The sequence below is a fragment of the Sylvia atricapilla genome, chromosome 7, assembly GCF_009819655.1.
Source record: "Sylvia atricapilla isolate bSylAtr1 chromosome 7, bSylAtr1.pri, whole genome shotgun sequence".
Lineage (NCBI taxonomy): Eukaryota > Metazoa > Chordata > Aves > Passeriformes > Sylviidae > Sylvia > Sylvia atricapilla.
Window position 1 is genome coordinate 241,368 of NC_089146.1, and position 25,203 is coordinate 266,570.

At 59.7% G+C, this 25,203-nt stretch overlaps 2 protein-coding genes across 4 annotated transcripts; one reads left to right on the top strand and one right to left on the bottom strand.

Annotated features, from left to right (window-relative positions):
• The first annotated feature begins 1,045 nt into the window (after nt 1-1,045).
• Nucleotides 1,046-6,568, top strand: SLC19A1 (solute carrier family 19 member 1). The gene is made up of 6 exons (XM_066322347.1): nt 1,046-1,082; nt 3,392-3,690; nt 4,362-5,109; nt 5,364-5,556; nt 5,641-5,782; nt 5,882-6,568. Exons 2-6 carry the CDS (start codon nt 3,478-3,480, stop codon nt 6,068-6,070), a joined length of 1,485 nt encoding a protein of 494 aa, XP_066178444.1. The 5' UTR covers nt 1,046-1,082; nt 3,392-3,477; the 3' UTR covers nt 6,071-6,568.
• On the bottom strand, nt 6,360-25,173 carry COL18A1 (collagen type XVIII alpha 1 chain). 3 transcript variants are annotated; one of them, XM_066322346.1, is made up of 42 exons: nt 24,482-25,173; nt 19,511-20,055; nt 16,805-16,885; nt 16,654-16,713; nt 16,345-16,483; nt 16,155-16,258; nt 16,041-16,067; nt 15,780-15,950; nt 15,665-15,691; nt 15,512-15,574; nt 15,336-15,422; nt 15,143-15,196; nt 14,915-15,064; nt 14,731-14,784; nt 14,511-14,555; nt 13,445-13,585; nt 13,301-13,363; nt 13,162-13,188; nt 13,024-13,068; nt 12,839-12,901; nt 12,448-12,483; nt 12,288-12,377; nt 12,118-12,147; nt 11,982-12,008; nt 11,759-11,821; nt 11,541-11,615; nt 11,412-11,447; nt 11,246-11,299; nt 10,982-11,047; nt 10,731-10,802; nt 10,503-10,536; nt 10,302-10,364; nt 10,171-10,214; nt 9,954-10,076; nt 9,714-9,858; nt 9,508-9,581; nt 9,300-9,428; nt 9,084-9,119; nt 8,485-8,745; nt 8,203-8,400; nt 7,806-7,921; nt 6,360-7,723 (listed from the first exon to the last, which is right to left on the bottom strand). In XM_066322346.1, exons 1-42 carry the CDS (start codon nt 25,155-25,157, stop codon nt 7,510-7,512), a joined length of 4,608 nt encoding a protein of 1,535 aa, XP_066178443.1. In that variant the 5' UTR covers nt 25,158-25,173; the 3' UTR covers nt 6,360-7,509. The 3 variants fall into 3 exon arrangements, with proteins under 3 accessions (XP_066178443.1, XP_066178442.1, XP_066178441.1); XM_066322345.1 differs by having other exon boundaries at nt 14,731-14,793; XM_066322344.1 differs by having other exon boundaries at nt 14,731-14,793; nt 23,792-25,173.
• Between the last annotated feature and the right edge of the window lie 30 nt (nt 25,174-25,203).

Sequence of the window (25,203 nt, forward strand, 5' to 3'; positions counted from 1 at the left end):
ATCAGGGACGGAGACACAGCTCCCCCGGCCCGCGGGAGGGACGGGATGAGAACGGGGTGCTGTGGGACACGTCTGGCCAGCCTCCCCAGGACCGCCTCGAGGGCTCAGTAGGGCTGGAAACCTCTGGGTGGGAATACCCAGGGCTGCCTGGACCTTACAGGCTGGCTTGGATGGGGCGGCTGTGTGTGACAGTCCCCGGACGTCTGGAATCCTGCTGCCGCACTCCAGGCGGGAGCAGATAAATATTTCAGAGGAATAGCCGAGCCCTGTCAGCTTGCATTTGCTCCTGGCAGAGTGAGCGCTGGGAAAGGGGGAGGAAAGGCGGGGAGAGAAGATGCGTTCGGAAGATGCAACATCTCCCGGGAGATGGGGCACCAGCTCCGGGACCCCGTTCTCAGGGGACTCCACTTCCTCTAGGGATGCTCTTCCCTCCGGGAGAAGTGCACAGCCGTGCTTCACTCGCTCTTGGTCCTGACAGCCAGGCTCACCCCATAAGCAATTCTCGGGGGCTGCTGCCAGGCTGGGTGGGGGGGATGAGAAGTTTCGGGAGCTCTGCTTGGAGCACAGCGGGGCAACTGTTCGGGACCCTCTGGAATGCAGAACAGCGCAGACTGGAACTAATCCACCCCAGGAAACAAACGGGGTGCAGAAATAAAACCAGCAGCCATGGGTATCGCACATCAGCGGAGGGAGCCAAGGCGGAGGCGGGGTCCCCCAGGGCCCGCAGCCCAGAGGCCAGAGGGGCGAGGAGCCGACCCCGGCTGCGGGCAGGGTAAAAGCCGCTCCTTCACGCCCTGCCGACGCTTTCGGGGGAGATTTGTCCCAGCACGGGACACACAGGCGCTGGCGCAGCTCGGTCCCCGGGGGCCGGGCTGTTCCCGTTCCTCCTCCCCTTCCTCCGGCCCGCTGCACTGTGGGCTTTGTAGTCCCCGCTCCGCCCTGCTCTTGGGGCGACTACATTTCCCGAGGTACCCCCACATCCTCCTCCTCCTCCTGCTGCTGCTGTGCCCGGGTCGCCGCGGCTCGGGCTCTGCCGGCATCGGGAGCCCCGGCCCGCAGCGCCCATGCCCGCTGCCCACCAGGTACGAGTGCGGGGCGCGGGTGTCGCCGCGGCGGCGGAGTCCCGGAGGGTCCGTGGGATGCCGGCAGTGTTGTTCCCCCGGGTGCTGGGGATGTGTGCCGGGTGGTGTGGTGTTTCCCTCCGCCCCTGTCTCAGGGTGAGCAGGTCCCGCTCAACACCGTCCTATGACAAGTGCGCCCCGCGCCGCAGCGCCCGTGCCTTGGTGCTGAGCGGTGGGAGGCAAAGAGGTGCCCGCACGGTGGGCGAGGTGTGTTTCCAGGAGCTTCCCAGCCGTTGTTTTAGGGAAGGTGCCTCAGGGACTCATACTCCCCATTCGATGTGGCACCTTCCCACCAAAACCCGTGGTGCCTTGGCAGTGTCGCTTTCATGTCACCGACACGTGGCTGGGGGGAGAGCATCTCCCCGACCTCTGGGCCACGGTGGCCGTGGCTCTGCGGGGAGCTGAGCCTGAGCTCGGCCACCCGTGTCACCCGTGACCCCGGGAAGACAGCGGTGTGTGGCGTGACAGTGATCCCTGTCAAGGTCACGGCCCGATAACGCGGTGATAAACAGGTTCACACGGTGATAACGGACCAGCTCTCCCACTCTGTCCCTCTCTTCTCCCTCACCGTCTTCCCTCCACTCCCTGCCTTGCACCAGGGATGAAGGATGGAACATTCCCTGGGACTCATGCCCACTCACCTCGAGCAAAGCAGCTCCGTGGATGTTCTGGAGAAGGGGAATTGGGTGCGGCCAGATGGGTTCTGGTCTGGAGTCCCTTTGTGTGTGGGGACACACATGCTGGGAGTTAGGAGCCAGTGCTGCTGGGAATGGAGCAGCTTCGTGGAGCTGCATCCTGGATTTAGTGTGGATGGTTTCCTGTGGGCCAGGGATGCATGTGTGTATCCCTCCTGAATGGACATGGTAGGAAATGGGGAGCAGAGGGTGGCAAACATCCCATAAGGGGCCGTGATGCACGCGGCAGCAAGCGGCTGCTGCAGGTAACATCCACAGCCCAGCTTGGGGACAGGAAGGCAATGGGGCAGAGTCCAGGCACTTGCAGCTGGCAGTGGCCCCGGCACGGTGCAGGGGTTGGTGCTTGGTGGGGGTTAGCCCTTGCTCCTTGCCCCTTGCCCTTCCTGCCACAGCAGGGGGGACAGTGCTGCGGACAGTGCTGGACAGGCTCACTGGGCGGTGAGTGAGTGAGTGAGTGAGTGCCGTTTTGGGGGGGGGGGCTGTTTGCCCAGCTGTGAGCTCTGGCACATGAGTGTTCTGGTGATACTCAGGCACCAGTGCTGAAATCCCATGGGAATGCTGCTGGAGCAGTGGGTCCTCACTGGGGCAAATGGGCACTCGGCTTCCTGTAGGTTTAGGTCTTTCACCACCAGCTTTCCTCTGCCACCACTGGTGCTGGCTCGTGTCCCCATTTATCCTGTTATCTGGCAGTAGGCGGGGATTATCCTCCAATTTCGCCATGCAGGATCCAGTGGGACACAGACTGGGACCATGAACTTCATTTTTAACGACGGTGATTAGCTGTTCTGTGGTTATCAGGGTAATCAGGTTTCTAGACCTTGCTCCGGTGGGGCGTATTGGCATACGTGGAATTTTATGGCATGAAAATTCACCTTAGTGACTTCATGTGGGAGTGGGGAACACTGGGACGACACCCAGTCCAGGCCTTCTCCTGTCCCTGCCCTTATCCCGTGACCGTTAATCAGATCTCCTGGCACTGCCAACTTTCCTGCAGCCAAACCTCAGGATGTGAGCTTTTAATCTCCCTCTGGACCGTGAATTTCGTGGCATTTTGCATTCTCCCCAGGCTGGGCATTTTGTCCCACCGGGAAGAGCCAAGGGGCAGCCTCTTGCCTCTGGCTCAGCTGAGATCCTGTTAGCCACTCAGCTACTGAGTAACATGGGTGGCCCCGTGCCTACCGTGCACATTAACTCATTTCCACAACCAGCACATTCCTGTGCCACCCCCTCTGGAGTATCCCCGGTGCAGGGCGTCTGCATCCTTCTGCTTCTGCAGCTCAGAGGGAAATGTTGCTCCAGGAAGCGGCAAAACCCCACTGAGTCTTGAAGGGGAGGAAAAGGAGGCGATGGGAGCTGAGGATGCCCCACTGTGGATCAGATGCTCTGTGCATCCAGGCTCCGGATGCACGTGATGTATGAATGCTGCCCGAAGTTACCCCCCTGCTTCTGCACAGCGAGACGCATGGCTGCTTTTCTTCTTCCCAGAACATCTCCTGGGGAGAAGGTAGTGGTATTTATTTGCCTTGCGATTCTGAAGGAATTTTGAGCCTGTGCCAAACGCTGCTTTTTCCACAGAAACTGCAGCGCCCTGGTTTTCCATGCGTCCAAGAGCGCCTGCGGACAGAGAGGGGCTGCGTGGTCCAGCAAAGCCTGTGTAGCTGATGGTTCCTGGGATAATGCCGCTGTCCTGCTGCAGAGCCATGCCTAAGAATGATGGTGCCAAAAAGCCGGCGTCAGAAACAGTGCCAGACCAGCGTTGGAAGCTACAAGTCTTGTACCTCTGCTTCTATGGCTTCATGACACAGATCCGGCCCGGGGAGAGCTTCATCACCCCCTTTCTGCTGAGCGGCGAGAAGAACTTCACAAAGGCAGAGGTGAGCTGTGGGGACCCAGTCCCCCACCCTGATGTCTCCCTTTATGGCCATGGTCACTGTCCAGGGGCTGTCCAGAGCATCCCTCCGTGCTTCTGGGGTTTCACGTGCTGGGCATGGTGATGTGTGGTGACTCGTGCTGATTTCAGGGCAGGGGTGTGGTGTGGGGCCCTGTCTCACCTGGCTGTGAGGTCACCCTGTCCCCTGAGTCCCAGGCTCAACTTGCCCTTGCATAAAACCTCGTGCACAGGCTGGCAACTGATTTTGGGGGCAGTGTGTGAACCCTTGCCCACCTTAGCAGCCTGTGGGATTGCGGGAGGGTGCTGAGCTGGGAGAAGCCATGCCCCACCCCCACTGGGGAGACTTTTCCATGATGGCACGGTGCACTGCCAGGCTGCTGGCAACAACGGGGTTACACGAGGTGGGGCCACAACGTCATCGTCTCCCAACCAAGGGATGCTGGCCCCGATCCCAGCCAGCCGCTGCGCCTCTGGGATCGCTGCATTCCTGGCATGGGAAGGGGCAGAGGCCCAGCCAGGCCCCCAGATGAGCACGCTGTTGGTCACATTCCTCCTCGAGCAGGTGCCATGGAGGTGGTGCCCACACAGTCGGAAGGTTGGGGGGCGTCCCCAGGGATGTGTCTGGTGCTCAGCCCCTCCTTGCCCTCACGGCAGGTGACCAATGTGATCACACCAGTGCTGTCCTACTCCTACATGGCCGTGCTGGTGCCCATCTTCCTGCTGACGGACTACCTGCGCTACAAGCCTGTGCTGGTGCTGCAGAGCCTGAGCCATATCTCCATCTGGCTGCTGCTGGTGCTGGGCACCTCTGTCCTGGCCATGCAGCTGATGGAGTTCTTCTACAGCATCACCATGGCCGCCCGCATTGCCTACTCCTCCTACATCTTCTCCCTGGTCGCCCCGTCCCGCTACCAGCGGATGGCCAGTTATTCCCGCTCCGCCGTGCTCCTGGGGGTCTTCACTAGCTCTGTGTTGGGCCAGCTCTGCGTCACCTTCGGCGGCGTCTCCTTCCTCACCCTCAACTACGTCTCCTTGGGCTTCGTTAGCTTCGGCCTCATCCTCACCCTCTTCCTTGAACGGCCGCGGCGCAGCCTCTTCTTCAACCGGCCCAGAGGGGCCAGCGATGCCGCTGTCCCCGCTGAGCTGGACAGGATGGCCGAGGGGGACAGTGGGGTGGTGACACGGGGCTGGCAGGACATGGTGCTGTGCCGTATGCTGCGGGAGCTGGGAGTGCTGGCCAGGCAGCCCCAACTCCGCCTCTGGTCTCTGTGGTGGATCTTCAACTCGGCTGGGTACTACCTGATGCTGTACTATGCACACATCCTCTGGAACGAGATCTCTCCCACCACAGACAACCGCCGGGTGTACAATGGAGGCGTGGATGCTGCCTCCACACTGCTGGGTAACTCGCCCGGGATGAGGACACTGGGGCTGTGGGGGGACACTCACATCCTGCTGCCTCCCGTGGGAATGGCCGGGGACGCCAGAGAGGCAGGGGGTCACTGCTGTCCTGCTGCACCCCTTGGGAGTGATGGTCCTTACAGAATTTTTGGTAGTTTGGCACTGGGGATGACGTGTTGGTCACAGGGCTGGGTCCCAGCCTAGGTAGGGCAGGGGATCCTTGAGATGCTCACAGCATCCTTCATCCCTCTGCAGGTGCCGTCGCCTCCTTTGCTGCTGGCTACGTGAAGATCCGCTGGACGCTGTGGTCAGAGCTGGTGATTGGAGTGGTGACGGCATTCCAGGCGGGACTGCTCCTGCTCATGAACTCCACCACCAACATCTGGCTGTGCTATGCTGCCTACATCCTCTTCCGTGGCTCCCACCAGTTCCTGGTGCCCATTGCCATGTGCGTGGTGCTCCTGGGGACCCACTCCCACCCTGGCTGCCGGGTCGATGCCAGGGGCTCACCAGTGCTCCCGTTTTTCCCCAGTTTCCAGATTGCTACCTCCCTCTCCAAAGAGCTCTGTGCTCTGGTCTTCGGGGTCAACACCTTCTTTGCCACTGTGCTGAAGACCATCATCACTGTCATTGTGGCTGACAAGAGGGGCTTGGGCTTATCTGTGCATCCCCAGGTAGGGATGGGGGGACACCTTGGATGGAGGTGGTCCCCGAAGGGTATGGGATGAAGGGAGGGATCCAAGTGCTCTTCTCCCCTCTCTCCTCTTTTGCAGTTTTATGTATATTTTGGCTACTTCACGCTGCTGGCCGTGGTCTACCTACTGGCGGCCGTCAGAGTGGGTGTCCAGCACAGCCACCGCAGGCAGCCAGTGGAGCTGCCCCTGGCCAAGGAGCTGTGCCAGCTCCCGGTGGAGATCCCAGCGCAGGAGAAAAGCCCGGAGGCAGGCACTGTGCAGGCCTGAGCGCTGGCACCGCGACACTGTGGCTGGCTCTTCGCTCCCAAAGTGAGCATTGTCATCCTCACCATGTGCTTGGTGTCCTGTCCCACTGCTGGTCCTGGGTGCTGTTCTGTCGAGGATGTAACCCTTGGGACACGTTTTTCTGCTCTCTGAGGACAGGGCTGTACCCCTTCCCTGTCCCCGCACACAGAGTGGGAGCAGAATTGCCATGGTGCTGCTGCTGTACCCCATACACAGGGATATGGATGGAGACCCCATCCTGCTGCATCCCCATCATGGCACAGACCCAGGCTACAAGAGGATGTTTCTTTATTCAGTGCCTTTCAGAAATGGTTTATAGGACACAACCAATGACAAAAAAATAATATAAAGATCCACAGACTTTAAATTGCATTACACAAAATACAGTAGACTGTAAGAAATAGAGACCGTGTGACTCGCACAGCTTTTACGGTAATAATTTCCATATAATAACAAAAAAAAAAGCTAGTTACAAATTTCTCTTTTTTCTTTTTTTTTTGTTTGTTTTTTTTTTTTTTAGCACCTTGGATTTGCCCACACCAATTCCAACCTGCTTTGCTTTGTCTTTGCCATTCAAGCCCAGAAAAGGTGGCATGGGGAGGGGGGTGGCAGTGCCTGCCCTCGGTACCACATGTGCTCAACATGCAAACACACAGAGAAACTCGTGCTGAGGGCACATCTGGCCACGCCTTGGGGCCACCCTATCACCCCAGTACCTGTGCTGGGCTGGCTGTGGCTGCACTTGGGCTGTGGGAGCACAGCTGGGGGTCCCCAGGGTGCGTGGATGTGATGGGGAAGACCGGACCCCCACCAGAGTTCTGCTGGCTGGTAGACGGAGATGAAGATGGTTATGGGATGGTCCTTACCTGGGCAGAATGGAGACCATCTGGGAGAGCCCCAGCATCACCACAGGACAGTCCCTTGGGTGGGATGCTGGGGTCTTGGCTAGAGAAGACCCCATGGCCTCAGGAGCAGGGATTTGTGTCCAGCTCCAGGCTCCTGGTGAGGACGGCGCAGGGCCAGGGGGCTGGTGAGAGAGGCCCCACAGGCTTTTTGCAAGGGACAGCCTGCTTGGCAGCACTGAAATCTTCCTGCCGAGCACCCTCCCACGCAGCCACACCAAAAAGAGCATCTGAGCAGGGAGGGAAACAAGCTGAAGTGGTTAAATATTAGGAGTTAGAAGAGGAGGAGGAAGGCCACCAGCCCACAGCTGCCCTGCCCCGGGTGGGATCTGAGCCCCTGCCAACCCAGGGCAGGGGCCATGGCAATACTCTTTGGCTTCAGGTCTGCGGGAGAAGGAAACCCTGTGGGGTGAGAGCGGGCGCATGGAGGGGGCTGAGGGGCCCAGGGGTGCCAGGGTGTAGGCTGGCCCGACCCTCCCTGGGCACTTGGAGGGTACCCAGGGGGCGCCAGGGTAGGTGTCACTTTTTGGCGGCAGTCATGAAGCTGTTCTCGATGCAGAGGACGATGAAGGTGTGCTGGCAGCTGCTGGCTGCCTGCTCCAGCAGTTTTCCAGAGGCCAGGGAGGAAGCCTGGCCGGTGACCGCGCGCTCCTCTGTCCGCCATGTCTCGCAGTAGCTCTCAGGCAGGCGCCGGCCCTTGGCATCTGAGCCGTGCCAGACGTTCTTCTGCGGCCTGGAAGGGTGAAAGGTGGGGGGCTGCTGCTGCTCCACCATGCTTCCAACCCCATTTCCCCGTGGCTCAATCCTGCACTCACCATCCTGCGTCCTGCAGGACATCCCGTCCGTCAAAGGAGAGGATGCGGGCGCCGGCTCGCAGTGGGGCCCCACTGCCCGTGAAAAGGGCTTCCCAGTTATTGAAGAGCACTTCATCCTGGTGGGAAGAGTGGGAAAATGGAGGAGGAGGAGGGGCTTTAGTCCTGCCTGCACTCCAAGAGCATTCCAGAAGCTCCAAGCCCCAGCAGCCTCGGGAAGAGGATGCTTCATGATGGATGGGGGCTTTGCTATGCTCTGCATCCCAGACCTTGGTGGTGCTGGTTTAATCATTGGACTCGACGATCTTAAAGGGACCTTTTCCAACCGTAATGACTCCGCGATCCTATTCCATGATTCTTGGAGTTCAGAGAGCGCTGGGAAGGGGATGGGGACACCTACCTGGAGGTTGACAATGGGGACGGTGGCGCGGTCAGCCCTGCGCACGATGCTGTAGAGATCCTGCAGGCGCGAGGACAGGAAGGCGCGGAAGGTGCCGGCCAGCCCGACCTGCCGGGCTTGCTGGAAGCACTGGAAATCAGCGCCCCGGATGCCACGCATGCTGCCGCTCAGCGGGGTGTTCAGGGCCACTAGGTGAAGCTGCCAAGAGGGGACAATGGGGGCTTGAGGGACACATCGTTGGCCACCACCATCAGCTCCCCTCAGCCAGAATGCGGCACTCACGGCAGGCTGGAAGTCCTGGTGCACGTGGGCGGCCACGGGGGCGGGATCTGGCCGGCGGTGGATGTAGTATCCGTTGATGAGCTCCTGCTGGTGGTGCAGCAGGGGCTGCTCGGGCAGGCGGTGCTGGTTGGCCACCACCTCGTCCCCACGCCAGGGACGGGCGGTGGCTGCGGGGACGTGGTTGCGGAGCGGGTGCAGGGGCCCGCGGGGCTGGGGGCCGGCGTAGTGGAGGGTGGGTGGCTTGTCGTACACCTCGTTGTCCTGGGGAGGGGGACAAGGCATGAGGGGGGCCGTGGCGCCCCAGGTGGCCGTGGGGATGGAGAGCGTTGGGGGACGGATGGAGATGGTTGTGGTTGGATCAAGATGGGCATAGAGATGGTTGAGATTGGATGGAGATGGGGACGGGGATGGAGATGGGGACGGGGATGGAGATGGCTGGGGATTCATTTGGTCGGGGATGGATGGAGAAGGGGATGAAGTTGATCGTTGATGGATAGAGATGGTCTGGCATGGGTTGAGGTTAGATGAGGATGGAGGATAGGGATGGGATTGGGAAGGAGGATAGGGATAAGGATGTGCACGGGGAATGGAGGACTCACCAGAGCTGAACTAGGGATCAGGTTGTGCTCCTCCAGCTGCAAAGGCATGGCACATCAGATCCCAGCTGCCCCCCTCTCCTCTTCCTCGCACACGGGTGGGGGGAGCCCGAGCATCACCAAGAGTCACCACCGAGCCCCCGGGGTGGTGCTATCCACGCTCCCCTCGAGCCGGGCAGCGCAGCCACGGCGGGTGCCCCTCGGGCCCCCCTCACTCACCAGCACTCTGCGGAAGCCCCCGCGCAGGCGGATGTAGAGCTCCTGCCTGTTGGTCAGGAAGACGAGGCTGCCCTCGGGTAGCTCGTGCACGGCGCTCAGCATTGCCTGGTACGTGGGCACGACCCGGAGCTGCAGGCACAGCCCGGGGCAGGGCTCAGGGATTGGCTGCCTGCACCACGGGCAGCCCCTGCCCAGAGCCCCAGCTCACCCCCAAGGACATCCCACTAGTGCCTGGTGGTCCGGGGGGTCCCGGTGGTCCTGGGGGTCCAGGGATGCTGACAGCTGTGGGGGAATGAGGGTGAGATGGAGAGATGTGCAGTACAGAGAGGAATGCAGAGCTGCAAGGAGGGATGCATGGCATACAAGCAGGGATGCTGCGGGAGCAGGGAAGGATGCAGTAGAGCAGGTACTCACCTTGTCTGTGGGCACCTGGGATGGACGGTGGCCCAGGCGGACCAGGAGGGCCAGGGGGGCCCTGCCGCCCCTCGTATCCCATACCAGGGGGACCCTGAGGCCCTGGAGGCCCTGGTGGCCCAACAATACTCTCCCCCTTGGGACCCTAGGCAGTGTGAAAGAACATCTGTTGGAGCAAAACTCCCAGGGATGCTGCCCCCACTGTGCCCCCTTTCACTGCCCACCCCATGAGGTACTCACCGGCAGCCCAGGGTATCCCTGGGGTCCTGGAGGCCCTGGAAGTCCAGAAACTCCAGGACCGTAGAGTGGGGTGCTGCCCGGCTCGCCCTTCTCACCCTTGGGACCTGCATCTCCCTTGTCACCCTGTGGGATAGCACAGCCTTGGGGTGAGCAGCTGGGGCACGCTGGGTACCCCAAACCATGCTGGGTTACAGCTGCCAGTGTGCAAAGGACTTACCCGCAGGCTAGCACCAAAGTGACTCGCATCATAGGGGAACTGGCCTGTGGAGAGGGAGAGGAGGGGAGAGGAGCTGGGATGGGCATGAGCCACCACCTGCCTGCCTCTGCCAGCAAGGACCAGTTACCTACCAGGGGGTCCTGGGGGTCCAGTGTCACCTTTCTCCCCCTTTTGTCCTAGGAACTGATGGAAACCTGTGGGCAGCAGCAGAGATGCCATCTCAGAGCTGCAGCTCAAAGGGAGGGAGGGAGGGAGGGGCTTTCCCCCCAGCTCTGCTTTGTCGAGGTTCCCCAAAGTGCCCAGAGGGGGCTGGGAGAGGGACACCCCCTTACCAGGGAACGTCGGATGGCTGGAGTCACTGAAGGTCTGTGGAGATGCAAAGGAAGTGGCTGCAGAGACAGCAGCATCCTCGAGGACCCCCCACCAATGCCGGTGACAGTCCCACATGCCAGCCCCAGCCAGGATGTCAGCAGAGCATCCTCAGTGCCCTCCAGGTAGGCAGGGGACACTGGGGGCCCAGTCACCAGCATGTCCATCACGGTGACCACAGTGATACTCACATTGCCGTTGCTGTAGACTATGCTGCCAGGTGGCCCAGGGGGTCCAGGGGGTCCTGGGGGCCCTGGGGGACCCTGTAGGGGGCAAGAAGACTTGTCAAGGTCTTGCAAAGCCGTCAGTCCCCACCGTGGAGGGGGACAAGCAGGCCCTGAGAGAAGGAGCCCTTTGCCTAAGGGACGGGTCCTCGGGGAGACCCTGGGGCTGTGTGCCCCGGCCTGCAGGGCCAGCAGCTGGGGGGTACAGCAGTGCTCACCCGCGAGCCCAGCACATCTGCAGGGTCACCCTTCTCGCCCTTCAGCCCGTTCATGCCAGGACGTCCCTACGGATGAGCAGCAAAATGAGCCTTGTCCTTGTCCCCCCGCCAGCCCCTGGCGTCACATCTGGTGCTCTGGAGTCACCTCTGACACCCTGGCACTGCCCCACCCCTCAGGGACATGGCGGGGTGTGGGGCTCAGCCTGTGCAGGACGTGCAAACGGGGAGAGGGATGGACACAAACAAACCAGGAGCAGGTCTTACGGGTCTGCCTGGAAAGCCAATCTCTCCCTTCATCCCTGCTCGTCCCGGGGGACCCTGGAAGGGAGAGAAGATGAGGATGAGGGTGCTGAGTATGGGGGCAGCCCCTCTGCCTAGGATCATTCCCTCGCCGTGGGACACAAGGAGGAGGATGGTGATGGTGACTTACCGATGGTCCCATCGGGCCCCGCAGTCCCGGCTCCCCCTGCAAACAATGGAGAGGGAAAGGGCATCACCACTGGGCCCACCTGGCACATGTCCCATGGGGATGTGCCCCCTATTCCTGCCAGGAACCCACCTTTTCTCCTTTCACCTTGGCAGTGACCACAGTCCCATCAGGGCTGATGATGACACCAGGCTCCCCCTTCTCCCCCTGCAAGAGAAGAAGAGGTGGGAGGGGACGTGAAGGGATCAGGCTCCCTCCCATAACAGGGCCGGTGTCACCTGGTGGCCAGGTAGAATGGGGGACCAGGAATGTGACCACTCCATGGGATGCAGGTGGCCTGGAGCAGTTACCTTCAAGCCTGGGGCACCCTGGGGACCAGCTGACCCCTGGTCTCCTTTTGGTCCCACTGGACCCTGCAGGAAGGACACAGAGCTCACATCATTCCCAACCCACCAAAGGCAGGCCCCAAACGACCCCTCCATCACCACCACTCTGCAGCAAAGCACAGCAGGACTAGCAACTACAGCTTTCAGCAGGGCCACCCTGTGGTCCCCAGATGTGTCACTAACTCACCGGGAAGCCAGCACGGCCTGGTCTGCCCTGCAGAGAGAAGCAGAGATGCTCCTAAGAGCAAACCCCCTCTTTCCAAAATCAGGGTGCCCTCCTGGCACTGCTGAGGGGTAGGCACAGGTGACAGCAGGGCACCTACCTCTAGACCAGGAAAAGCCACCAAGGACTTCTGCAAAAAGAGACAAAATGAGGTTTTCCCCCCCCAAGCTTGGCTCTGAGGGTCAGAGCTACTGGCAAGGTGTCCCCTCATGACGGCTGCTGGAATACCCCTTCTCCTGCCCCGTGCTGAAGCCAGGTGCCACCACTTACATCTTCACTGGAGACAGTGATGACCTGTCCAGGGGGACCAGGTGGGCCAGGGGGGCCAGGCAGCCCCACTCCATCTTGGCCTCGCTCTCCCTGGACGAAACAAGGCATCAGCCCAAGGCCACCAGTGGCTGGTCCCTGTCCCCAGCCTGGTGGCACCTACCTTCTCACCGGTGCTGCCTTTGTCACCTTTGGGTCCCTGGAAAGAAGTGCAGGAAGGAGTGAGCATCACATGGAGACAGACTCTGGCTCACAAGCACGGATCCCCTCCCACCTCTAGCTGAAAAAACCCCTTCAGACAACCCCACGTCTGCCTCCAGCTCCCAGCAATGAGCCAGGCTGTGATGATTTTGGGTGGAGGTGGTGGCCAGTGGGGGTGGCAAGGTAGGGGGGGAACGGGATCTGAAAGAGTGTGGGCACCACTGGCACACGGTGAGCTAGGTCCCACAGCAGGGAGGGGGAGTTTTCCTTGCTGGAGGATGGAGCTGTTGCAATCAAAGGTACCCTGCCTGGAGTGGGAGGGTCTTCTGGAGCTAGGAGGCTGAGGCTCCTACCTGTGGTCCAGGGAAGCCTTCCAGGCCAGGGCGGCCATCCACACCAGGAATGCCAGCATCTCCCTGCAAGGGGAGTGGGAAAGGGCAGGATGCAGCCTCAGGCAGGGGAGCACAGGGGTCCTGCCCACTGCCCTGCATACCCAGGTGCTGGCACAAAGCCATCCCAATTCTCCCAGGGCTCCTACCTTTGGTCCCAGCAAGCCAGGCTGTCCAGGGCTGCCCACCTCTCCCTGCAAGGAAAGAGGTGTCAGAGGCATCCCTACAGGCTGCTGGCAGGCATCCTACATGGATGGAGCCAGGAGCATGTCAGAAGGGGTCCTCACCTTCAGACCTGGCAGTCCCGGCACACCCTGCAAGCAACAAAGGGATCGTGAGCACTGGGTGATGGCAGGGGGCACGATGGCAGGGAATACCCCAAAGAGCCCAGGATGGAGAGGAGGGAAAGGGCAGGAATGGCCGTACCCGTGGTCCTTCAGGTCCAGGCGGTCCAGGGCTGAATGACAGCCCCGAGCCCTCCATGTCACCCTAAATGCAGGGAGAAGAGGCTGAGCTGTGTTTGTCCCTGGCTCCAGCTCATCCCACCCCATCAGTGCAGTGATTACTCACAAATCCAGCGTCATAGCCTGGCCCCGGTGGTCCCGGGGGTCCGGGGGGCCCTGGCAGCCCTTGGGGTCCAATGGGCCCGGGAAGGCCAGCTAAGCCCATTTCTCCTGGGGGTCCTGCTGGTCCTGTTTCTCCTTTGCTGCCCTGCAAAGCAGACAAGAATGGGACAGATGGAAGGCGGCAGCGGCAGCTGCCTAGAGCCTGCAAGCAGGAGGCAGAGCATCCCCTCCCAAATCCTCTCTGGGACAGGACATGGATGCTTGTCCTGACGCTTCCCTGGCTAAGGGCTTTGTGGGAGGAGGCACTGCCCAGCTCGGGCACCCTTCATTCCACCAGTTCCCCATGTAATGTCCACAGTGGCCACCAGAGGCTCGTCTAAAACCATGAATGGGAATGTTTTTGCAAGTGGGGGCTGGCTCCAGCGTTGCAGCAGAGCTCAGTGCCGTAAAGGAATGCTCCCAGGCATTCCTCGGATTGCAATGGGTCTGGAAGCAACAGGACTGGACCTTACACCCGCTGCCACCCCATCTGCCCTCTGGGTGCTGCACAAGTGCAAAAAGTTAGAATTAAGGTTAAGAAACTTTAAGTTTTGACCTTTTTGCCCCCAGCTCAGGCTGGAGTAGATGGTCAAACCAAGGGGCAGCATCCCAACTCTAAGGGGCTCCCAGCAAGCCTTTATTTCCACTCTTGGGGATGCAGGGTGGAAAGAAGCTGGAGCAAACAGGCAGGAGAGAATGATGCACAGCAGATGGGGTGTTTTCCAGTGGGGTGTGGGCACCCCCCCAAGCAAGCTCTCCTCTGCATCTTAAAACACACCCCCCTTGGTTTTCCTGCCCACTTCCTGATGTGGAAGTGCCTGGAGCAAAGCCAAGGCAGGGTGGTAGGAGCCCGGTGAGCATCCTTTGTGGGGTCAGCAGTTCCATGCACCTTGGAGCTGTGGCACTGATCTGGGAGGAACACAAAGGGCAGTGCCTTCCTCCCCATTCCCGTGCAAGATGGCTCCCCTAGGCAAAACCCCTGCCTCCAGTCTGTACTGGAGAACCCAAAAACCCCACCCCAGGCACAGTACCTTGGGTCCTGGCAGGCCGGGAAGGCCGAGGTCACCCATGTCACCCTAGGAAGGAGGAGGAGGGAGAAGAGGGTGAGAAGAAGCTGCCCAGCTCCAGGCAGGAGCAGAATGGTGCTCCCCATCCCAGGAACTTGGGCCTCCTGGATGTGCCAAGGGTGCCAGCTGCCCTGTGGGACAGCTGTGACATGTTCCTGGGGCACGTGGGACAGGGGACACTCACCCGCTCTCCTTTGGGGCCCGGTGGCCCAGCCTCTCCATCTCTTCCTGGAGGACCCTGAGGACCCTGTAAGATCCCAGGAGATGGTTCCAACACTGGAAAGCCCCACAGGGCTCGTGAGCACTGGGCCCCCCACCACCACAGGGTGGCCCTGGGATGGGCCCCCTCGGCCACCCTGTGCACCTACCGCTGGCCCTGGGGGCCCGGGGATCCCGTCCCTGCCCGGCAGCCCCGGTGATCCCAGCAGGTCTGTGCGGTTCATCCCAAACCGTCCCGGCTCCCCTGGCAAACCAGGCACGCCAGGTGGCCCTGGGGGACCAGGTGGCCCTCGTGGACCCTAGAAGAGATGCGGGAGACCATGCCTAAGGTGTCCCCCCACTCCCATCTGGCAGGACAGGCACTCACCCCCACTCACCCTCAGGCTCTCCAGGTCACCGCCAAAGCCAGAGCCCTCCATGTCAATGAAGGTCTGGGGAAGAAGCATGAGAGGGATGTCAGGGCACCCGGTGGCACTGGGGCTTGCCCAGGGGCTGGTGGCAGCACTCCACACCTCTGTGGCTTGATGGACTCCCCATCCCTCAAATCCCTGTGTCCCAGGGGGCACCCACCAGCTTGTCATTCTTGGAGGAGGGTCCCGGCGGTCCTGGAGGGCCAGGTGGTCCAGGGGGTCCCCTCGGCCCCAGGCCTGGCTCGCCCTGGCACAAAGGACAGAGTGTGGTTTGGGGGATCAGCCAAGCTGAGGGTGAGAGGAAGGAGGGTTCTGGCTCCCAACACCGGCACTCACCTTCTCCCCCTTCAGGCCTGGCTCCCCCGGCATCCCGGGGAACCCCGGGGGCCCCATTTCACCCTGCAAAGGGGAGCAGTGGGGGCTCAGCAGGTGGCAGGACAAGGGGGTGGCTGTCCTCCATCACCCTGCCACTCCCTCCACACCACTTACAGGTTTGCCATCCTCGCCAGGATCTCCCTAGGGACGACAGAGAGGGGACAGGTCAGTGTGCAGGTGGGTAGGGTGGGTGGACAGACGACACCCTGTAGGGGGGGAATTGACTCACAGGCTCACCATCCCTGCCAGGGAATCCATCCTTCCCCGGTGGCCCTGGGGGGCCGGTGACCTGCTCCATCACCAAGCCATCAGCGTGCCGAGAGAGGGTCCCGGGGGGTCCGGGTTCACCTGGTTCTCCTTTTTGGCCCTTAGAGCCAGGGTAGCCAAATCCAGCACTGCCCTGGGGAGGGGAGGGAGATGGGTGGCAGGTCCCTGAGGTGGCAGACCAGGTAGGGCACAGCTCTGTGCCAGCTCCCCCAGCAGTGCTCACCTTGATGCCCAGGTCTCCTTTCTCCCCCTGAGGATCAGAAACAGAGAGAAGTGTGTATCAAACACAGACACGTCACCGGCACCCTCAGGCCCCCAGGGACCAGGTCTCACCCACCTTTTGACCCTTGACACTGCCTGGCCCTATCATGCCACTGGTCCCTGAGTCTCCTTTCAAGCCACGTTCCCCCTTCTCTCCCTTTTCACCTTTCCGGCCGGTGCCTGTGGAAGAGGACCCAGTTGTGGTTAGGGACGGCCACACCACCATGTGCCCAGTTGTGCACCTTGGGGAAAGCTGCTGGAATTACCTCCCGTGGAGACCCGCCGTGTCTCCTCTGCCCTGGTCCTCTCAGCTTGCTGTGGGGACCCCCCACCACTCCTCGGACCACTGCCCCCTGCCACGGGGGGGGAGGTCACGGGGACAGCATCCACCAGCCCTGGGACACCCTGCACCAACAACGAGAGATCATTCACCTCCCAGCGCCTTCCCGTAAGGGACAGGTGCTGGGACACCATCAAGCACCCCATCACCTTGGCCATGCAGGGCACTCAGTCCTTCTCATCACTAGACTTTTGGGGTCTCACCCTATGTGCAACACCTGTGAGCAGCAACTCACCTCAACCTTGCCCGAAGGCTGCTGACCACCTTCCATCCCGCTGCCAAAATCGCCAGAGACCTGCGTTTGCCCATGGAGAAAGGATGAGGGCTAAGCCGGGAGGAGGGTGGGGGCAGCCCTGAGCCTGCCCTGGCCACGTTCCAGCACTCACCTCTGCGTCATCCTCTTCTTCCTCGCACTGGCGCTCGGCTGCCCGCGGGTCCCCTCGGAGCCTCAAGTCTGCAATCACCCCCTGGAAGGAGACCACGGACAGGTGGGGGACACAGACAAGCCACCCTGCTGTGACATGACCTGCCGTGCCACTCGGCCATCACGTCCTCAAGTCGGAGAAAAAGCATGGATGAGATCTGCTGTCAGCACTGTGAGCAGCTGCAGGAGGTCACCACCCAACTGGAGCCATTTGCTTGTGAGAGGAATTGATATAATTTTTTAATTATATATAAACTATGTATCTATAATAAATTTATTATATAACTTAATCTACTTATAATTCATTCATATTATGTCACAGTCAGCCTGGCTGAACTGTGACTGCCCTTGATCCGTGTTTTCCTAAGTCCATTGCGTTTCCTTGCCCAGACGTGGTGCACTGTGCTTTCAGGCCAGGCCAAATATTATTTTAGGGGTCTTGCCCAAAGAAGAAACACCAAGGGAGAGTTATCTCCTCTCTCTGAGCTCGCTTCCTAGTGTGGTCCCCTGCTCCTCCCCACTGGGATCAGACAGATGGGCAGCAGCCCAGCTTGGCAGACTCCCATCCTGACAGCATCCCTGTGTCCCACCCAGCAGCAAGAACCCAGGCTGGGTTCCGGGATGTGCTGGGTGACACTGCTTGCAGTGGGATCTGTGGGGTTCAGGCTGGTACCCACATTCCCTCTCCTGCTGAGATCAGGGTGCTACGGGGTTTTGCCTGGAGGCAGCATCCTTAGGAAGGGATTTGTGGTGGTTTCTTGTATAAACAAGTGGCCTGGATGCACGCGATGCTTGCAAAACACAAATAAATAGGAAGGAAGTGCAGCTTATCCCAGGAAATACAACACGTGGGCTGCAGAGCCTGCCAGCCATCCTTGTGGGGGGCAAGGCACACAAGGGGCTGTGGCCAGGGAGCCCTTGGGAGAGGAAAACCAAAGAGCACAGTCAAAAGATCCCTGTAAAAGCTCTGCTGGGTGTCTGAACACTCCCTCTGCTCAGCCCATATGGTGCCAGCTCTGGCACATGGCTTGCCAAGCCCTGCTGGTGGTGCTGGGCAGGGGCTGCAAGGCTGAAACCCGGGGCTTTGCAGAGGCATGGTAAACAAGCCAGTTCCAAGCCCTAAAGTGAGGCAGTCCCACGAGGGATGGTGATAGGGGCCCTTTGCAGCCTCTTTGCTCTGATACAGGAGCAGCAGCACCACAGATCTTACAGTGAATTCATAGAATCGTGGAATTGTTAAGGCTGGAAAAGCCCTCTAGGACCATCGAGGCCAACCATTAACACAGTGCTGCCAGGTCCCTCACTAAACCGTGTCCCCAGGTGCCACATCCAGCTGCAAACAAACCCTCCTGCCAGACCCCAGCTGAGATCCCATTTGCCCCCTTGAGAGCTGCTATCCCGGGGGCTTCTGCATCACCCACAGACTTTGTTCCACCAAGTTTCTTGCCACAGCCACAAAGGCAACTCAGGGAGGAGCAGAAGTGCCAGGACACCCCTCCAGCTGCCTCCCAACGAGTTCATCCTGAGGCTTGACCCAGAGCCAGGCTTTAATCCGCTTGATGCCCCATTAGTTCCAGATAACGCGAGGCAGGGCTGGACAGTGATGGAAACACCACGAGGCAGTCAGATGCTGCTCCCTTCTCACCCAGCCAAGGCCTCCTTCCCTCCATGACCAGCTACTCCCCATGGGAAAACTGGAGGCGGGCAGTGGGATTGAGGGTTGGCAAGCCCAGGAGCATCACCTGCTAAAAGGGTCTGCTCTGCTGCAGGCTGTTGCCATGCCTTCCATATGGTGACAAACCCCTCCAGCTGTGGAGAGGAGCTACTCCACAGCCACGAGCTGGCCCTCCCATAATGTTCAAGAGCAAAGAAATTGCTCTTCAAGAGTAAAGAGCTGCTCTTCAAGGGACCAACCCAAATCCCAGTGCAAACCAGTTTGTAGTCCATCAATGATTAAACCCTTCCTGGGGGAGCTTTCCCTGCCCAAAGCCATTCCAGGGAAAATGTGGCAGTACAGTCAGGATGATGTTTAAGCTCAGAAACGTGCTTTGTAGAGCTCCACAGCAAAAACATTGTTCCCTTCAGCAGAGCCTCTGTCGCTGGGCAAATCCTGCTCAGCCTAGGATAAACCTGAACATTCCTGTTCTCAAGTTCTGCAGGGGATTTCCAAGGCAGCTGGGCATTTTCCCCACACCCCTTATCTGGAACACGAGTCCTGCTCAAAGCACGGGCTGAGCTATCACATCCTTCCTCACTCTCCACAGTCTTCCTGGAGATACCGCCCAACATGAGCCAACAAAGATATGCTCCAGCCCAAGCATTATTTCCATGTAAGAGACATTTTCCCAGCCAAACCAACTTCTCCACCAAAGGAGCTGGGTATTTTTAGGAATGGGGAGATATGAAGAGGCTCCCTGTATTTGCTGGGAAAAGGGAATGGTGGGAGCTGCGTGGCAGCCCCATGTCCTCCTGCCAGCCCAGGTTGAGAGCTTTGCTGTGGTGAGCCCCAAGACAATAAACCAGTGGCACCTCAAGCTACCTTCCCCTCCATCTCAGATGTCCCCTTTCCCCAGGGACACATATGGAGCTGGTTGTCTTCTGGGCATGGGCAGTGTCACATCTCTCCAGGCTTCTGGGAGACACTCCTTGGGGAGGCCTGAGCTCTTACCTGGTATTTATCTGGGTCAGCCCCTCCAGCCTGAGCAACAAAGAGCCCAGAGCCCTCTTCCAGCTCCATCTCATCTGGGGAGCGCTCGAAGCGGACACGCTCATGCTCCTCACAGTCCAGGTAGAGAACAACTTCCTCTTCCTCCACGGCGATGGCGAAGCGCGTCCACTGGTTGAGCAGGGTGGGCACAGTGAAGGTGGCAGCCGGGTAGGAGCTGGGTGAGCCTGGCTCCGTGTAGTAGAAGATGATCTGCTGCTGGCCTGCCCGCAGCTCCGAGAGCTTGACACCCACGTAGATGATGCTCTGTGAGGAGTCCGTGACGGCAAAGAGCACACCGGCCCGGGGCGTGGTGGGCTGGATGTGGAACAGCAGCGAGAAGTCCCGGTAGAAAGGGCTGGGCAGGTGGTACCGGGCCACCTGGCCCGTGTTGGCATTGGGACCGAAGACGTAGCCAGGGTTGTTGTCGGGGCCGTAAATTCTGTGGATCTCCTCTGTCGGCGGGTCCCCGATCAGCTCCAGCAGGCTGACCTCAGCACTCAGGCTCTCTGCAAGGAGGAAGGACAGGGGATGGTCTCAACCAGACAGGCAAGGATGGTCACTCAGCAAAGACACCCCTGCCTGTACCTCCCAAATACACTGTTCTTCAGTGGCTACCTTCACTCACCCACCCCAAGGTTTGTGTCTTGGCCAAGGCAGTGACCTTGAACCACTCCCACCACATCATTCGGATGCATCTTCCGAAATGCCCCCCATTCCCAGCTGCTGCCCCTCCAACCATAGTTGGGACATCACAGAATCACGGCATAACTTGGGTGGGAAGGGACTTTAAAGACCACCTCATTACAATGCCCCTGCCATGAGCAAGGACACATTCCACTAGCCCAGGTTGCTCAGATCCCTGAGATGGGATAAAAGCAAAGGGGTCCTGCCCCTGGTAGGGAGATGCTCCTGGAGCACCAGGACACTGAGCCAACCATGGAGCCCATGGAAGTGTGCTGCATCCATACTCATTCCGGGATCACAGTGACCCCTCGCGTCATCCTGGGACAAAATCCTACGGTCACCCCAGCTGGGAATAAATCAGAATCATCCCCTCGCAACACCCTGGGAACGCAGCTCAAGCCAGCTCAGCTTCCCAGATGCTCTCAATTTGGAGGTCGACTCATTTCCCAACTCCTACTGAGAATTAGGGAATTGGAGAGGTTCTGCTGGAGACCTCTCTCCTACCCGGCGCAGCTGAACATCTGGTCAGGGCGAGCCAGCACTGTGTCTGCCAGCTCCCGTTGTTCTGGCAGCCAGCACATCCTCATCGCCCCCACACCGGGCGCTGGATTCCTCCTCTCCTATGTCAACCGCTCAGGGCTGGTGCCAGCTCCAAAGGAGAGGCTTTTTAACCTCTCCTTTCCTGGGAGGGAGGAAACCCAACCACCCTGGCTCCAAAACTGCTGGGGGATCTGCACTGGGAATGGATGCTCAGTGCTGAGTTTCAGCCCCATCCTGAGCCAGAAGCAGGAGCTGACACAATTCAGTGTCCCCAGTTCTATCCCCGATTTTCATGTAGAGCAATGGGGAGTGGGGGGAATCAGAGTTGTATCCTGAGGTATCCTGGGCTGAACCCTGGAGGATCAGCCAGGAATCTCTACCCAGCTCTGAAGCTAGGTAGGCATTGTCCTCCAGAGGGAAGGGAAGGGAAGGGAAGGGAAGGGAAGGGAAGGGAAGGGAAGGGAAGGGAAGGGAAGGGAAGGGAAGGGAAGGGAAGGGAAGGGAAGGGAAGGGAAGGGAAGGGAAGGGAAGGGAAGGGAAGGGAAGGGAAGGGAAGGGAAGGGAAGGGAAGGGAAGGGAAGGGAAGGGAAGGGAAGGGAAGGGAAGGGAAGGGAAGGGAAGGGAAGGGAAGGGAAGGGAAGGGAAGGGAAGGGAAGGGAAGGGAAGGGAAGGGAAGGGAAGGGAAGGGAAGGGAAAAGGAATCAGCCCAGCCTTGCCCAGCCCAAAAGGAAAACACGTCTCTTGGGATGGTGGTGAAAACCTGAGTGCCTCTTCCAAAGCCTGAGGGACATGAATCATTCCCAGGCTCCCTGGCTGCCAAGCCCCAATGCCAGTGACAGTCCCATGACAGGAAACCAGCAGTGGGGACATAAGAAGTGCCACCAACTAAAGTTGGGAGCAAATTTTTGCTCTGCCAGAGCCAGACACACTGATGCTCTGTAACTCTGGCTCTGAAACTGCTCCATGTCCATCCTACTCCCCAAGCCCCCAGTCCCTCCCAACTCCAGCACCCCAAAACTGACCCCCTGGCTGGGAAAAAAATCTCCTTCCCATTCTTTCACCAGTTCTAGCCCCTTCATCTGCCCTGTACTGGGATCAGGCTTCCTCATGGGGCATGCCCAATCTGCTTAGAAGAGAACCTCTGGATCCTGGACTCCAGCAGCCTTTCACTCCCAGATGTGCACAGCCCTACACCAAAACTGATGAGGTGAGTGAGTGACCCTCCCCCAGACTCTCAGCCTGTCACCCACCCTTGAGTCATCCCGTGCTCAGCACCTCACAAGTTTGTTCCAGCTGCAAATGCCAGGATGCAGGGATTGCGTTTATCTGGGGTTGGAGGAAGCCAAATCTACAGCAGCTTTAAAGGAAAAAGGAAACCGGAGCTTCCTCCTGGGGGTCCACACGGGTGTAAGAGCCAGTGCTGCAATTCCTGCAGACAAGTCATTGTATCCCCCCACAGGCCTCAGGATGTTGGGGACACGCTAAAAGAGGCTTTTGTTAGCAGGGCAATTTGCAACCATTCTCCTCTTGGAGCTGCAGCCAGCTCTGGGAGTCTCCCTCCTCCTCAAACATGCCACTCGCCCCTGCGTCCAGGGTGGGAGCTGGGTGCTAGCACTTCCCAAAGCAAATGAACTTTTTTCCTGCATGACAGAGGCTGGATGGAGACTGGGGAGCAGAGGGGTAAAGGGAGAGCCCTTCAAATGTCTGCTCCCCTACAAAAGCCAAGTGCCCCTTCTCATCCCCAGAGCTTTCAGGCCGCACCTGCTTTTTCCAAAGGGCATTCAGAGCCCAAATATTGCAGCCCATCATCACTGTGGCAAACTGTCAGCACCCACCACAGAACATGGAGAGATGGTGGGGACTGCAGTGGGTTTGGTGCCGGCATGGGATGGCTGTGGGGATGTCTCTGGACGCAGTGATTCTGCCATTGGAAATGTCCCCAGAATGCTCTAAGCCACCCTCGCACTCTGCCATGACCTTTCTGGCTGGCCTGAGCCCAGCCTGCCAGCATGGGATTCAGGGGACCCCCAGCACGCAGCAGTACATCAAATCACTCCATGGGGTGTACCACAGCCCCCACATTCCCCACTCATTTCCAACACTGCCCATCCAAGCAACCACAGTGCAGTCCCAGGTGGGAATACATCTCCTCTGGAAGCATCTCCACGATCCCAGTGCATCCCCCCACAAACAGAGCCTCTTTGACACCAAGGGGACTCTGTGTGCAACCCTGGTTTGCCATCCCCCAGTCTCAGCATTCCTCCTTGGCATCTCCCGGCCATCTCCCGAGGGCGCAGGGGTCGGCAAGGGAACACAGCCTCATTCAGAGGCTTTGGCAGGGGGGTTGGGGGGGAGCTCCAGCTTTCATCCCAACTGCATTTCTCCAAGCACGAGTCACCCCCAGCTCCTGTCTCTCACCCCCCTGCCCTGTCTGGATCCCTGGAAGGTCACAGGAACGGAATGATGAAGCTGGGGGTGAAGTAACCTCTCCCACTTTTCCAAGCAGCAGGGATCAAACATTAGCCGCCATAAGGTGAATCATTAACCCCAAAGGGCTGCTCTGGGAGGGGGAGTGCGCGGGCATGGCTGAGGGTCACCTTGAAACCTGCTCGCCATCATAGTGCTGTGGCTGGGTAGTCAGGGGGTCTTGGTCTTTGCCCTGTTCCTTGCCCCGTTCCTGTGAGGAGCTGCCAGCTCTCCAAGTGCTCTGATCCTAGCCAGGATGGACACCTCAAAGCCCCGTGGCGCCTGGCCCTCAATGCCAGCACAATGCACTGGGGGAGCGTCCCCTGTGCTGGCCACTGTAACTCACTGTAATTCACTAAAATCACCGGGAGTGATCCTCGGCCTCGTGGAGGGAGGCAAAACCTGCTGGTTCTGTTTGGAAAAGCCAAGGCTGGATGGAAAGCGATTTTGGATTCGGCAGCGTCCCACAGGCACAAGGCAGAAGCACCCCCAGTGCCCGGGGGAGTCTGGGCAGGGGAGACACAACACAAGGACATCGCCCAGGCACATTACCTGCAGAAGCATTAATAAAGACACAAGAAACCCCGTCATCCTCCTCAGGGAGAGCATCGCAAGGCAGAGGCAGGCGCCCGCCGGCCAAGTGAGTCCAACACAGGTCTCTGATGGCCTCGCAGAAGCCCTGGCATGGTGGGGGGGTGACGGGGACCAAGGGGCTACAGCCGGGGAGCAGCAGCAAGCAGAGGAACCACTCCAGGTAGCGATGGCACCGCGACTCAAGCAGCCCCTCCCACTCATGCAAAGCCGCCCGAATTTCCTCCTCGCTGCCGTGCTGGAGGTAGTTTGGCAATCGGACATGGCTGGTGCCCAGCACACTGCAGAAGGGCAGGTAGGTCGGGATGGGCTGGCAACGGCCGGCCACTGGCATCAGTCCCGGAGAGAAGGATGCGAGCTCTGCGCTGCCAGCCCTGTAGAGCCGCATGGTAGCGGTTAGTAAATCAAACTCCAGAGGGACGGGGTTAGCAGCAGCAGGAGGATCCACACCTTTATCCACCCTCAGGTCAGGCCGAGGGGGGCTCTGGCTCCCATTCCTGCTGGCCAGAGCCAGCCCCGGGCGGCTGGTGCCATGCCATAGGTTTGGTGATGCTCCGTGGAGGTGATGGGGAGGTGGTGCCGAGGGGTGCCGGGATGGCACCGGCTGCTCAGGGGTACTGTCACCTGGTGAGGAAGGAAAAAGGGCACTACCTGGCTGGGGACCTGCTGGTCTCTGCAAGGACACCTGTGTCTCCATTACTGTAGGAGTTTCCGTCCCCAGGAACTCTGGGTTGTTGGTGGTCACTGTCTTCAGGAGCTGTGAGTTCTCAGTGTTCCCCAGGAGTTCTGGGTCCTCAGGGGTCACTGTCCACAGGAGCTGTGGGTTCTCAGTGTTCCCCAGGAGCTCTAGGTTCTCGGGGGTCACTGTCCTCAAGAGCTGTGTGTCCTCGGTGTCCCTCATCGCCAGGAGGTGCAGATTCTCAGTGGTCCCCATGCCTGGGAGCTGTGGGTCCTTGGTGGTCCCTGTCCCCAGGAGCTGAGGGTCCTCAGTGGTCCATGTCCTCAGGAGCTGTGCATCCTTGGTGTGCCCCGTCACCGAGAGCTGCAGGTCTGTGGTACTCATCCCTAGGAGCTGTGGGTCCTCAGTGGTGCCCAACCCCAGCAGCTGCAGGTCCTCAGTAGTTCCTAACCCCAGGAGCTGGGGGTCCTTAGAGGTCCCTGAACCCAGGAGCTGGGGGTCTTCAGTGGTCCCCATCCTCAGGAGCTGTGGGTTCTCAGTGGTCCCTGACTCCAGCAGCTGCAGATCCTCAGTAGTCCCTAACCCCAGGAGCTGTGGATGCTTGGAGGTCTCTGACCCCAGGAACTGGGGGTCTTTGGTGGTCCCCATCCTCAGGAGCCGCACGTGTTCAGTGGTCCCTGTCCCCAGGAGCTGG